Source organism: Mesoplodon mirus (genome assembly GCF_964341445.2).
Source record: "Mesoplodon mirus genome assembly, chromosome: 4".
NCBI classification, from domain to species: domain Eukaryota; kingdom Metazoa; phylum Chordata; class Mammalia; order Artiodactyla; family Ziphiidae; genus Mesoplodon; species Mesoplodon mirus.
In genome coordinates, this window is record NC_138979.1 from 151,179,436 (window position 1) to 151,192,017 (window position 12,582).

Sequence of the window (12,582 nt, forward strand, 5' to 3'; positions counted from 1 at the left end):
TTTCTGGAGTAGCCCTAAAATCGTCTTGGTCAATGAAATTCTATGCTCTCTGCAAATGAATCCACTTATGTCACGAAGTGTCAGGCAGAGGATGGGGTTGGATTGATTCTTAAAATGCATTGAAGCAGATCCTTAAAGTGTTCACTGATTAGAAATATAAAACATAAGACTGTACCCAAGTCATCTCCAGTTTCTGTACACTAGAAGCCCCAACTCTGTTTATCCATGGTTACTTTTAGCTCTGAACTGACAAATTTCAGAACAGCACCAGCGATATCATATAAAGAAGGCTTAGCTTTTTTATCTCTTTAAAATAAACAGTAACAAAAAGCCACACCCACTATTTCAGGGCAGAAGTTCTCCTAGATGTTGATGGAGTGGCATGAGTTGGGGATTTTTGTTGGGAAAGGAGGAGGAAATGTTTTGCGATCACTTTTTTCTTCTCCAGGAGCTGCAGCATGATGTGCAGAAGACAAAAGAAGCCTTTCTCCAAGATTCCACTCTCCTGGATCGACTCCCACAGCCTGCAGAGCCCAACACCCACGTGCTCCTCTCTGGTCAAATGCACTCCCTCCAGAGGGCTTCCTACTTGGAAAAGATGCTGCTTATGAAAACAAATGAATTTAAGGTTCATCTTATTTTTCTATTAAAGTTGAAGTCTTGGACATTTGCACACTCCCTTCAATTCTTATATCTTGAGAAGTGATAGTTATTAGTGCTTTGTGGGCTGCACCTTAGGGAAACCACAGAATAAAGATGCCCTAAACATATCTGCCATTTGACATGATTCTTCAGTCATGTGATTCTTCAGTCACATGGGCAATGGGCAGATCTTAAGCATACATTTCTTCTTTATTCAACATGTTAAAGTGATATATTTCATGCACTGTTCAGATCTCATAGTTATTTGAATTTCCAAGTGTGGTAATTGAGTCATAGAGTAGCTGCTTAAAGCACGGCCATTTGTTATGTATTTAATTCACTTTTTGAAAACCTTAATGCATGAACTATCAAAAAGCTGAATAGAAGGCCATGGGGCTCCAATATCACACAGCGGGGAAAAAATATTTAGCTAGCAGGATTCCTCTAGGTGCCCCTGTCAAGCAACTGATCTTTTCATCCCTGTGAAGGCTTCATACTTTGCCAAAGGCATAAAGTGAGTATCAGGAGCGTTCTGGATTCAAGATAATGAACTGCTTAGGGCTGAAAACAGCTTGGATTTTTATCATAAGGCTGCGCTTGATTCTGTTATAGATGCACATGAAAATTGTTTCTAATGAAAACTTCTCTTGTTCTAGTTTGTTCTATCACAGTTCAAGGATTTTGAGGACCAGTTGGGCTCTTTAAAAGGTCTCATTACGCATGAAGAAGAGAATTTGGATAAACTCTACCAGCAAGAAAAAGAAGGAAATCCTGACTTATTCCTGGTATTGCCAATATTTGTCATTCCTAAGGGCTCAGGTTCACCATAGAATAAAAAATAAGTGAATTAATGTCATCTATGTGCATCTTAACTCTTGAGCACAGTCATTGATATGCCATTCATTCTTGACCTGTTTTCCCTAAGATCTAGAAAAGTATGACAACATAGGGATCTTTTTTTACACTTTTTTTTTTTGCTTTTTGCTTTTTATTTTTTTAATATTTATTTATTTTATTCATTTGGCTGTGGCAGGTCTTAGTTGTGGCACGCAGGATCTTTAGTTGCAGCATGTGGGCTCTTAGTTGTGGCATGCGGGATCTAGTTCCCTGACCAGTGCTCGAACCCAGGGCCCCTGCATTGGGAGCACGGAGTGTTAACCACTGGACCACCAGGGAAGTCCCATACACTTTAAATATATACAATTTATTTGTTGATTATTTCTCTTTTTTAATTTTTTAATTTTTATACCTTTTTAAAGGTTACTTTCCATTTACAGTTATTACAAAATATTGGCTATATTCCCCATGTTATACAATACATCCTTGAGCCTATCTTATACCCAATAGTTTGTACCTCCTACTCCCCCACTCCTGTATTGCCCCCCCGACTGGTAACAACTAGTTTTTTCTCTTTATCTGTGAGTCTTCTTCTTTTTCGTTATATTCACTAGTTTGTTGTATTTTTTAGATTCCACGTATAAGTGATATCATACAGTATTTATCTTTCTCTGTCTGACTTGTTTCACTTAGCATGATGCCCTCCAAATCCATCCATATTGCTGCAAATGGCAAAACTTTGTTCTTTTTTATGGCTGAGTTATAGTCCATTGTATATATGTACCACATCTTCTTTATCCATTCATCTGTCGATGGACACTTATGTTGCTTCCATATCTTGACAATTGTAAATAATGCTGCTACGAACATTGGGTTGCATATATCTTTTCAAATTAGTGTTTTTGGTTGTTTTTGGATATATACCCAGAAGTGGAATTGCTGGGTCATAAGATCTATTTTAATAATATGCCTCAGTAATTTTAGTAGACTTTTTTTTTTTTTTTTTTCTGTACGCGGGCCTCTCACTGTTGTGGCCTCTCCCGTTGCGGAGCACAGGCTCCGGACGCGCAGGCTCAGCGGCCATGGCTCACGGGCCCAGCCGCTCCGCGGCATATGGGATCCTCCCGGACCGGGGCACGAACCCGTATCCCCTGCATCGGCAGGCGGACTCTCAACCACTGCGCCACCAGGGAGGCCCTTAGTAGACTTTTAAATCTTGAAGTCTTTACTAGTTAGCTTCAGTGAACTAAAATAATCTAGCAGTTGGCTATTGAGATGAATTGAATTTTTCTGGTTAGTTGAAGATCAAAAAGTAAAATGCCCTATTAAATTAATGGTATATTTTTTCCTTCTTTATTACCTTAGTAAGTTTAGTATAGTTAACATAGATGAATGGAAGAATTAAAGAATTCTGGATCTTGCAAACTCCTAAGGACCAATATTCATAACCTAGATTAAGAGTCAGCAAACTATGGCACATGGTCTAAATGCAGCCCCTCACCTGGTTTTGTAAATAAAGTGTTACTGGCACAGCCATGCCCTTCCACCATTTATGTACTGTCTATGGGAGTTTTCATGCTACAAAGGCAGAGTTGAATATTTGCAACAGAGATCATATGGGTCATAAAAGGCTAAAATATTTATGATCTCGCCCTTGACAGTAAAAGTTTGTTGACCCTGACCTAGACTATTGTGGTAGAGTTCTGTAGTGAGAACGTGGATATGGTGAAGGATGTTTGCTTAATATATTGTTGTCCTAGAGGCTGTCCCTGGAATATTGTCTTAAAGATAAAATTTTGGTGAGTTTGCTTTCCTATGATTTCACCATAATATTGATGTATAACTACCATGCTTTGCTAGGGTTATTTTAAGGATTGAATTTTCATTTACTTTGTAAATAAACTGCATGTTCTGTTGAAGGTCAAGTTGTTGGCAGACTAAATGGGACTTGAAGGTCCAGAATGGGTCCTTTAAAAAAGAAAGCTCACTTCCATCTTCTTCAAAGACAAAAATCTGAGATCACTTTCTATTTCCTGGGCTGTTTCAGTTCTGGCCATGTGTGCAGCTTGTTCTAGAAAAGGCACAGGGTTGAGAGATCTGGGTTCAGGTCCGATCCTGACATTAACTAGCTATTTGACTGTGGGCAAGTCGTTTACCTATTTAGGCCCCAGTTTTCCCTCTTCTTTGAGATAAGGAAGGTCTGTAGGGTTTCTGAAGCCTTTTCATAATCCAGATATCTTACTGGCATCCAAAAATCTGGAATTTGATTTCTATTTCACAGAATCATGTGCTGGCACTGACAGCCCAGTCACCTGATATTGAGCATTTGAATGAAGTAAGCCTCAAGCTCCCACTTAGTGACGTAGCTGTCAAGACATTACAGAATGTGAACCGGCAATGGGTTCGGGCCACGGCGACAGCACTGGAACGCTGCAGGTCAGAACAGCCCAGCTCTCCCATTCTGTTTCAATTAAGGCACAATTAACAGTTGAGGTCAGTAATGTCATTGTTATACGGCTCTGTTTTGTTTGTTTTTAAACCTTCGTAGTGAACTTCAGGGGATCGGATTGAATCAAAAGTTTCTTTATTGCTGTGAAAAGTGGGTCCAGCTTTTGGAGAAGATAGAAGAGATGCTCAAGGTGAACATTGCTGACAGCCTCCCTGCTCTCCTGGAACAGCAGAAAACGTATGAGGTAAATAAACCTGTGCTCTCTGCCACCTTGGACCCCTCACCCTGGGGCAGGACTCAGGGGAAGAGAGATTAAATAAAGTAAAATACAGAGAGTACCTATCAACCCTCAATCCCTAAACACAGAATATATATCTTTGAGGAAATTCATTTGATTTTGGTTGATCATTTGTAAAATTTGAGCAAATTCATTTGATTTAGTTGATCATTTGTAAAATTCTCACACATTTCATAAATTTCAAAATTTTGTTTTGCTGCTCTATATTATTAATGACAGAACTCCTAGATTTTCTATAGTAGGTGGAAGCTTCTAGCACAACGTTGCTTTTGCATAAATGCGAACACGATACCACTTTACCAAGAGCATGTTAAAATACTTCAAGTCATCTTTGCATTTTCACTGAATAGTTTTGTAAAGTATTAAAGCGCCTGGTATAATTATAATTGTAGCATTAATAATCTCACAGAGGAGTTTCCCCATGCTGATGCTGACGTATATTTGAGAGTACTCCTTGTGGTTATAGGCAGATCCTGCATTTCCAAAATGTTCATGATTAGTGCATTGTAACTTTTTAGTGTAACTGATTTAAGTCTGCATTGTTACATTAAGATCATCCACTGAAAATGAAATCTGTCCAGGCAAAGCTGGGTGACTTTGATAAGTTACCGAACATCTTAGTTTCCTCCTCTTCAAATGAGTCTGATAGTATTTACTTAAGTCGTAAGGTTGAGGAATAAGTGAGACAATGCATGTTTTACTCCGTGCCTAACAAATAAAACAAGCCCAATAATGGGCCTTAGATGTAGTTATTATTAGACCTATTTGCTTCTAATTATATTCATAGGTGCTGTTGTGATGGTTAAGCATTTTTTGCAGTTAGCCTCAAATCTTTTGAAAATTAATCACCTCACATATCCTCTGTGAGCTTAGATTTTATTAGGAAATCCACAAAAACAATTCCCATATTTTAATTCATATACAGATGTTAGAAGCTGAAGTTTCTATAAACCAGACAATTGCTGACTCTTATGTCACCCAGTGCTTACAACTCCTGGACACAGCAGAAATAGAGAAGAGGTAAGCTCTTTGGGACTCGTAATGGTTGTGGGCATGTGGAAGGCAATGCAGCCTGGCGGGCCTTCCACCATGTGAATCTTGACCACATCAGTGCCTGCGGCCATGTCATTGGTAGACCACCATGGGGCCAGTCTTCTGTCTTTATATTAGGATGGAGTCTTGCTTCATGGCCGTAAAAACATCAAGGGCCCTTTTCCCTATGGTAGATGGGTGGGCTTAGCAGACCAGATGCTTTGCAAGCACCCATCCAACTAGTACCATTAACTAAGTTTTTACCCCAAAGGATTTTTCTATAGTGTGTTTTCCTCTCTGCCTTCAGCCTCATGATGTTTTGCTATTCAAAAAATAAATTTCAGGGCTTCCCTTGTGGCGCAGTGGTTGAGAGTCCGCCTGCCGATGCAGGGGACATGGGTTTGTGCCCCAGTCTGGGAAGATCCCACATGCCGCGGAGCAGCTGGGCCTGTGAGCCACGGCCGCTGAGCCTGCACGTCCGGAGCCTGTGCTCCGCAACGGGAGAGGCCACAACAGTGAGAGGCCCGCGTACCGCAAAAATAAATAAATAAATAAAAATAAATTTCAAAGTGCTGCTGTTCCCAGTAGGTAGCTATGTCACAGTTGTGAAAGAAGGGACTTCTTTCTATGCTGTGTACATGAGGTTGGGGTCTCCGGGGACTTCCAGTCAGGCTGAGCAGAGCCCCTTAGGCAGCCTGGTGACAGTAAATGTACCTGCTTGCATAGCTGCGGAAATTGCCAACAGAGCCCGAGGGGGCCTGGCCTTAAATGACCTCTCCAAATGTCTCCATAGGCATTATTTTCCTCCCCATGATCACCCATATACCTCTGAATCTTCTTTCAACATAACTAAGAAATATAAAACCCATTTCTCCTAGCTCTGAAGTAATAAAATCCAAGCCAATTTCAGGATGATTAACTAGTTTTGATCTGATCAGTACAATAAAGTGTGACTTTTCCATAATAAATAAAAAGCCTTATTTATCATGTGAAGGACGTTGTCTGTCTGGGAAAGAAATAGTTGAGTAGTTGCAGAAAGCATGTTCTTTATTGCTGAAATTATGTAGCATACAACCCTCAAGTAATTGATAAAATTACAAGGGACCCATCTGTTCATCTGTTTCCCATTGATCCCATGTTTAGTTTTCCATAAAGCACTTGGCATAATCTGTGTTAAAACAGCCTAAGTTTGTTTAAGGCAGTGGTTGTCATGCATGCCAGCAAAATACTAGGCCATGTGCAATTATGTTGTGATAAACACCTTTCACCAGCCCACACACTGCCCCTGCCCCAGCCCCAAGTTCCCCATCATGTTTACATTGAATGGTGCTCAGATTTAAAGAAGTTTTTTTCCCTGTAAATTGTGCACATAAATGGCAAATCTAAGTTCCTATTACACGTTGATAGTTATTTTTTCTACATGTTGATGTCAGCATTCTCTAACCATCTATTTTTCCCAAGACCGGAATTTGTTTGGAAGTTCACGAGGCTGAAGGAGCGGTGGCAGAGTGCTGCCCAGGGCGTTCGGCAGAGGAAGAGTGACATCGATGAGCTGGTGAGGCAGTGGCAGTACTTCACCACCTCCGAGGGGGACTTGCTCCGCCTCCTCGCCTCCACCAGCCACCTGCTGTCTGCAGTGAAGAGCCAGGACTGCTACAGCCTCCACCAAACAAGAAGCCTGATCCATGAGCTGAAGGTAGGACAGGCACAGCAGCAGTGTGGGAACTACAGGGTGCTCTTTATTTGGAAGATGTTCGTTCACCTCAGGTTTTGTGTTTTCTGTGACGTTCAAGTGTGCTTTCTGCGATGGGGAGGCCAGCTGGTCATGGGGACCCTACTCAGCCTTATCCTTAGCCTTGTGGGGTCAGAAACCCAATCTTATCCATTCATCCAGAAATAGTGAAGCTCTCTTGGGCTGTGGGAGTAGAGACGGACTGGAGATGGGTAGGTAGAGTGGGGAAGTTTGGGGTGACGGACTTTTAAAGCACTGACTAATGTAGAAATGACCACCACAAAGTAGTAACTTACAGTGGGACTCCTGCTTACTCTTGAAGGGTGAATTCATTTAGGCAACAACGTTTCCAATCGGAAAGTTGCTTGATGAGCACAGGACTTTGAATAATTAGTTGGCAGTTCCCAGGGCATGTTGCATTGAGCTGTCGAACCACACTTCACTGTAGAGGGACAGCTAAACAAAACATCACCCTTCTGAAATCCTTTGCTTGCCTCATTCATTTATCTAGGCTTCAGATATTAACTGAACATCTGGTCTTTGCTGGTCACTGTTCTAAGTGCTAGGTATACAGTGTGGACCAAGAGAAGACCTCTGCTCCCGTGGGGGCAATCAGACAAATCAATAAACAAACAAGAAAATACTAATTTGCCTGATTGGTGGGGGAAATCAGACAAATCAAAAAATAAAGGAAATATCAGATTGCAACATGGCATATGTAGGTCCTTAAAACAGGGCCGGTGATGGAGAGGCTGGGTGACTGCTTTAGATTGGGTCATCTCTGGGGAGGCAACATTTAAACTGTAACCTGAACGACAAGAAAAGCCAGCTGCGCAAAGATCTGGTGGGAGAGCCTTCAGACAGAGGGAAGAGTTTTCCCGAGTCCCCAAGATGGGAACAAGTTGAGCAAAGCAGAGGAAGAAAGAAGGCTCGTGTGACGAGTGTAGCCAGTGAGACAGCAGTGATGGAAAATGGACTCGGTAGGCAGTCAGGAAGGAGCATTTTGGAGGGAGGTGAGGTAGCCGGATGTCAGTCTGGATAATAGGAAGCCGTTGAAGTTGGAAGAGGAAGCAGCTCGATACGATTTGTATTTTTTAAATGTCCTCTGGCTGCTCTGAGGAAGATGGTTTGGGGGTCGGTGGGGGTCAGAGAAGAAGCAGGAATGCCAGTGTACTACTTCTTTATTGCTGCATCACAACAAACGTTTCTTATTCTCTCTCACAGTTCTGGATGTTGTCAGGGCTGTTAGGTGGCTCTTGCAGGGGGCTCTCAGGCAGTTCCGGTCAGATGACGGCTGAGGCTGGACTCATCTGAAGGCTCCCTCACTTTCATGTCTAGTACTTGAGCTGGAAAGGCTCAGACAGCCAGAAACTGGAGCAGCTGGGGCTCCTTGGGCTTTGTTCCCTGTGGGCTCTCCACTTGGAGGCTTTCGGTAGCCAGACTCCTTACATGGCAGCTCATGGCTTCAAAGATGCATGTCCCAAGAAAGATAGATCCAGAGAGAAGCTGTATTGCCTTTTTAGACCTAGCCTTAGACGTCAGCCACTTCTACCATCCTCTATTAATCAAGGCCATCATGCATGCTCACATGGGTTCAAGAGGAGGGGGGAGAGGGAGGGTTCTAGAAGAGCATGTGGGGCTGGTAATATTGTGGCCATTTTGTGAAAAATACAGTCTGCCATAGCTCGTTAGGCTATTTCAATGGCCTTGGGTAGTTTTTAGGATGGATAAGACAAGGGTGATCACAGTGAAGATAAAAAGACTATGTTTGTAGGTGGGGTTTACAAGACTTGCTTATGGTTTGGATGTGGCAGGTAAATAAAAATCTAAATCCAGATGACTCTAGGTTTGGGGTTGAGCATCTTGGTGAATAATGTGCTGTTCACCAAGTCAGGGGAGACTATACAAGAACCAGGTCTTTTGATGAGTTCAGTTTGAAATGGCTAACAGACATCTATCACAGTGGCTGTGTTGAGCAGTACTGCATATTAGAAGGACAAGTGTGGAGGGGCAGTGTGTTCCTTGAATTGCAGTTTTTCTTGTGTGTGTTTCTCCTTTGCATTTGGGTTATCCTGAGTATTCTCTGAAATATCTTTATAAATCAGTGCTCTGTTGATTTTTTTTAATATCAGCTTCCATTTTGGAAAATGCCCATATTATGTCTCCCTTGAGAAATTTGAAAATAAAGGAAATCATATGTGCAACAGAAATAAAAGCTATTTAATTTTTTCTCCTGAAACCAAATGCTTTTGGAAATATAAAGTTTTTACTTCATTTTTGTATTATAAATCCTAGTTTCAGCCCCTTTTAAAGAAAAGCCTATGTGATATCCAAATGGAATTTTTTAAAGCTATTGCTTTAGTATAAACACTGATGTGTATATTTATGTTCTTAAGTGTCTATTTTTGTATTTTTACCTTTTTTATTTGTTCTCTCCTTTTAAATTTGTTTAGCATAATGTGCACATTCTAACCTTGTGGGTTAGGAGCAGCCTGACTCTTTATACCATAATGGTAATGGGTATTTGCTCTTAATATTGGATCTAATACTCCAGTCATTTTCTTAATACTCTTGGATTCATTTATATTGTAGTCTTTTATTCTGTGAAGTGTATTTTTAATTTCTCTATACTTCTAATCATTATACTAAAATCTTATCTCTTACCAACCCTTGGAAATTATTTTAAGAACACATCATTTGGTAGTATGCTGTCTACTCAATAAAAATATTAGCCTTTGATGTGAATGAGTGTGTATGTATGTGTGTGTGTGTTCCAACCAGATTTGTCTAATTTATATCTAGTTTAACATTTAAGAGAAACTCTGAAGGAAATACACACAAATGCATGCAGAGAGTCACATTTTTTGATCACATCAGAGGCTTAAGCAAATTACTTTTTTTTTTTTTTTTTTTTGAAGAATAAAGAAATTCATTTCCAGAGGTGGCAGACAACCTATGCACTAACCTTGGAAGCTGGGGGCAAGTTACTGAACACAACTCACCTGGAAACTAAAGAGTCAATTGACAAGAGAATCAGTCTACTTCAGGACAACTGGAAGGACACAAAACTCCAACTAGGAGAGATGATTAAACGGTTCCAGAGCACTGCAGAGGTAAACTCACCATTTACTTTTCTGTTCATGATATTCAAATGTAGTACATAGAATTTTTGTTTACTGTATGAAGATGGGAATGATTTTAGGAAATCACAATATTATGGGTTTTCCAAGGGACGTTGAGTCCTACTAATCCACAAATCATGGTAGTTACTTAATGTAAAATAATAATATAATACTGGAAAAGCTCAATGTTAATATCTAAATACTTGAGGTACTATTTTATATTTACCTTTATGAAACAGGAAACTAATTCATGTTCAATGGAAGTTCAACACCCAAAGCTAACATTCCACATACGGTCTGTCTTTGGGTATGGTATATGAAAATAAACACAGTGATACTTCATCTTTCTGCTGTCTTCAAAGAATACACTTTTCCATATAACTGAATTTCCCAAATAATTTATGATTATACCTTTAAGAAGCAAAATGCTTTCTTTTGAGTGATTATTAGGAAAATCATTAATATTTTATTATGCTAAAATATCCCAAGTTGTTCTCAAGGACTCTGAGCTGCTTTGAACCTAGCCCCTGCACTGCTGTGCTTTTTGAGTTCTTATGTGGTTTTTATTGTTTGTCTTTCTTTCTATTTAATTTTAAGCTGTCTATTTTTACTTTTTTTTTTTTTTTGCGTAACGCGGGCCTCTCACTGTTGTGGCCTCTCCCGTTGCGGAGCACAGGCTCCAGACACGCAGGCTCAGTGGCCATGGCTCACGGGCCCAGCCGCTCCACAACATGTGGGATCTTCCCGGACCGGGGCACGAACCCGTGTCCCCTGCATCGGCAGGCGGACTCTCAACCACTGCGCCACCAGGGAAGCCCTATTTTTACTTTTTAGTTCTCTGAGTATACTTACTCCTTATAGCCCACTCTTTAATCTGTTGTGTGGGTACCAAAACCAGATAACCAAGCTTGTCAGAGATGTTTTTCTGAATACAGAATAAATATGTGCTGAGTTAGGGCCTGAACATCTCTCCTGTGAATAAAGTATCTGAATTTTATTTGGCATATACGCTGTGAAATTCATTAACTTGCAAACATTTGTTGAGTACCTGCCGTGTTTGCAAAGCAAGGTGATAAATGCAAGTAAAGGTTTGGTGGAAGAGATAAGGACTCATAGTTTTGTTTTGTTTCTCCCTTCACTTTCTCCTTGGTTATGTTCCAGAGAGTTTATGTTGTGAGATAAGTGACCTCTCCTTAAGTGAGGTGTTAGTGTACAATTGGACCAACCCAAGAATATTTGTGTCAGTAGTACTGAGGAATAGAGTAGTGTTTGAGTCTGTGTTTGTCTATTTTTAGTAACTTCAGTAGGAGGAATTTTAGTAATATCAGGAATAGAAATTTATCCTAATGGATTAAACCCTCTGTACTTGAAAATAACAGGCAACTATTTGCTCAGTAATATAAGGTTTAAGGAAAAGAGCTGCTGATATGAAAGAAAGACATCCACAGGGAAACTGTAGCCTTAGGTCGACTCTTGATCAAACTACTTCTAACTGCATGTCCTTGGACCAGTCGGTTTTCTCTGAGCCTCAGTTTTCCTATTTTAAATGTGATAGTAACACTTGCGTCTGTCTCCTAAGCTTATTATAATTACAGTGAGATAATGAAGTTGATAAGCTTTGTAAACTATAAATTACTTCAAGCAGGAGGCGGCAGTCAGAGCAGTGGTAAGAAATAGAGAGTGAAACTTGGCTGTGAAAGGGTCACTAAAGCCAAGCTATTTCTAGAAGGGGGAAGGGAGAGAGCAGAGGGATGACATTAAAAAAGAAGACAAGAAAAGTGGTTGAGTGCTTTTGCTTTTCAGTGCTATTAGAGCAAATACCCAAGACTAGAAATGCTAAAAATTATTCCTTCTAGTAGCCTTTTAAATGTGAACTTTTCCAAAACTAAAATAGAAATAAGTTAGCTAGGTCAGAGATGTGGGGAGGGAAGAAGAAGTGGCTCAACCAGTGGCTGAGATGAGCCACATGTAAAGCTGCAGAGAGGCGTCGAACCATCCTGCTGTCCCGTATGCTCTTTTAGACCACAGTCTGCTCAAGACAAGGAACTGGCGTTCTGCGTGATTTACAAAAACACACTTAATAGAACAATTACATGGATTAAATTAATTATCCTCTTCCTACAATTCATTCTTAAACAACAAAGTACTTACCAGTTTTAATACTGTTTTCAAATAGACCTGGGACCAGTGTGAAAAGAAAATCAAGGAGTTGAGAAACAAGCTGCAAGTTTTAAAGGCACAAAGTAAAGATCCTCTTCCAGAACTTCATGAGGAGCTCCATCGAGAAAAAGAGCTGATTAAGGTATTGAAATCTGGAGTAGTGTTCAAGATATTCACTCAGCTGTTTTCTGAGACATTGACATGTTTGTTTGCCTTTCGATGTCTGTGTGAAATTAAGTCTTCGTGTCCAGTTGGAAAATATTTTGCCTATCTTCTCTCTAACACACCTTCCTGGTCACTAAAGCAATTA

General features: G+C 40.4%; 1 protein-coding gene across 10 annotated transcripts in view; it reads left to right on the plus strand.

The window, feature by feature from the left end:
* SYNE2 (spectrin repeat containing nuclear envelope protein 2) overlaps nucleotides 1-12,582 on the plus strand; it is a 341,983-nt gene that overhangs the window by 278,849 nt on the left and 50,552 nt on the right. For all 10 annotated transcript variants that reach the window (XM_082616958.1, XM_082616964.1, XM_082616965.1 and 7 more), the window contains 8 exons: nucleotides 449-628; nucleotides 1,299-1,427; nucleotides 3,761-3,915; nucleotides 4,028-4,172; nucleotides 5,152-5,246; nucleotides 6,720-6,954; nucleotides 9,909-10,103; nucleotides 12,289-12,414. In XM_082616958.1, the coding sequence (XP_082473084.1) occupies nucleotides 449-628; nucleotides 1,299-1,427; nucleotides 3,761-3,915; nucleotides 4,028-4,172; nucleotides 5,152-5,246; nucleotides 6,720-6,954; nucleotides 9,909-10,103; nucleotides 12,289-12,414 (1,260 nt within the window). The remainder of the gene's footprint in view (nucleotides 1-448; nucleotides 629-1,298; nucleotides 1,428-3,760; nucleotides 3,916-4,027; nucleotides 4,173-5,151; nucleotides 5,247-6,719; nucleotides 6,955-9,908; nucleotides 10,104-12,288; nucleotides 12,415-12,582) is intronic.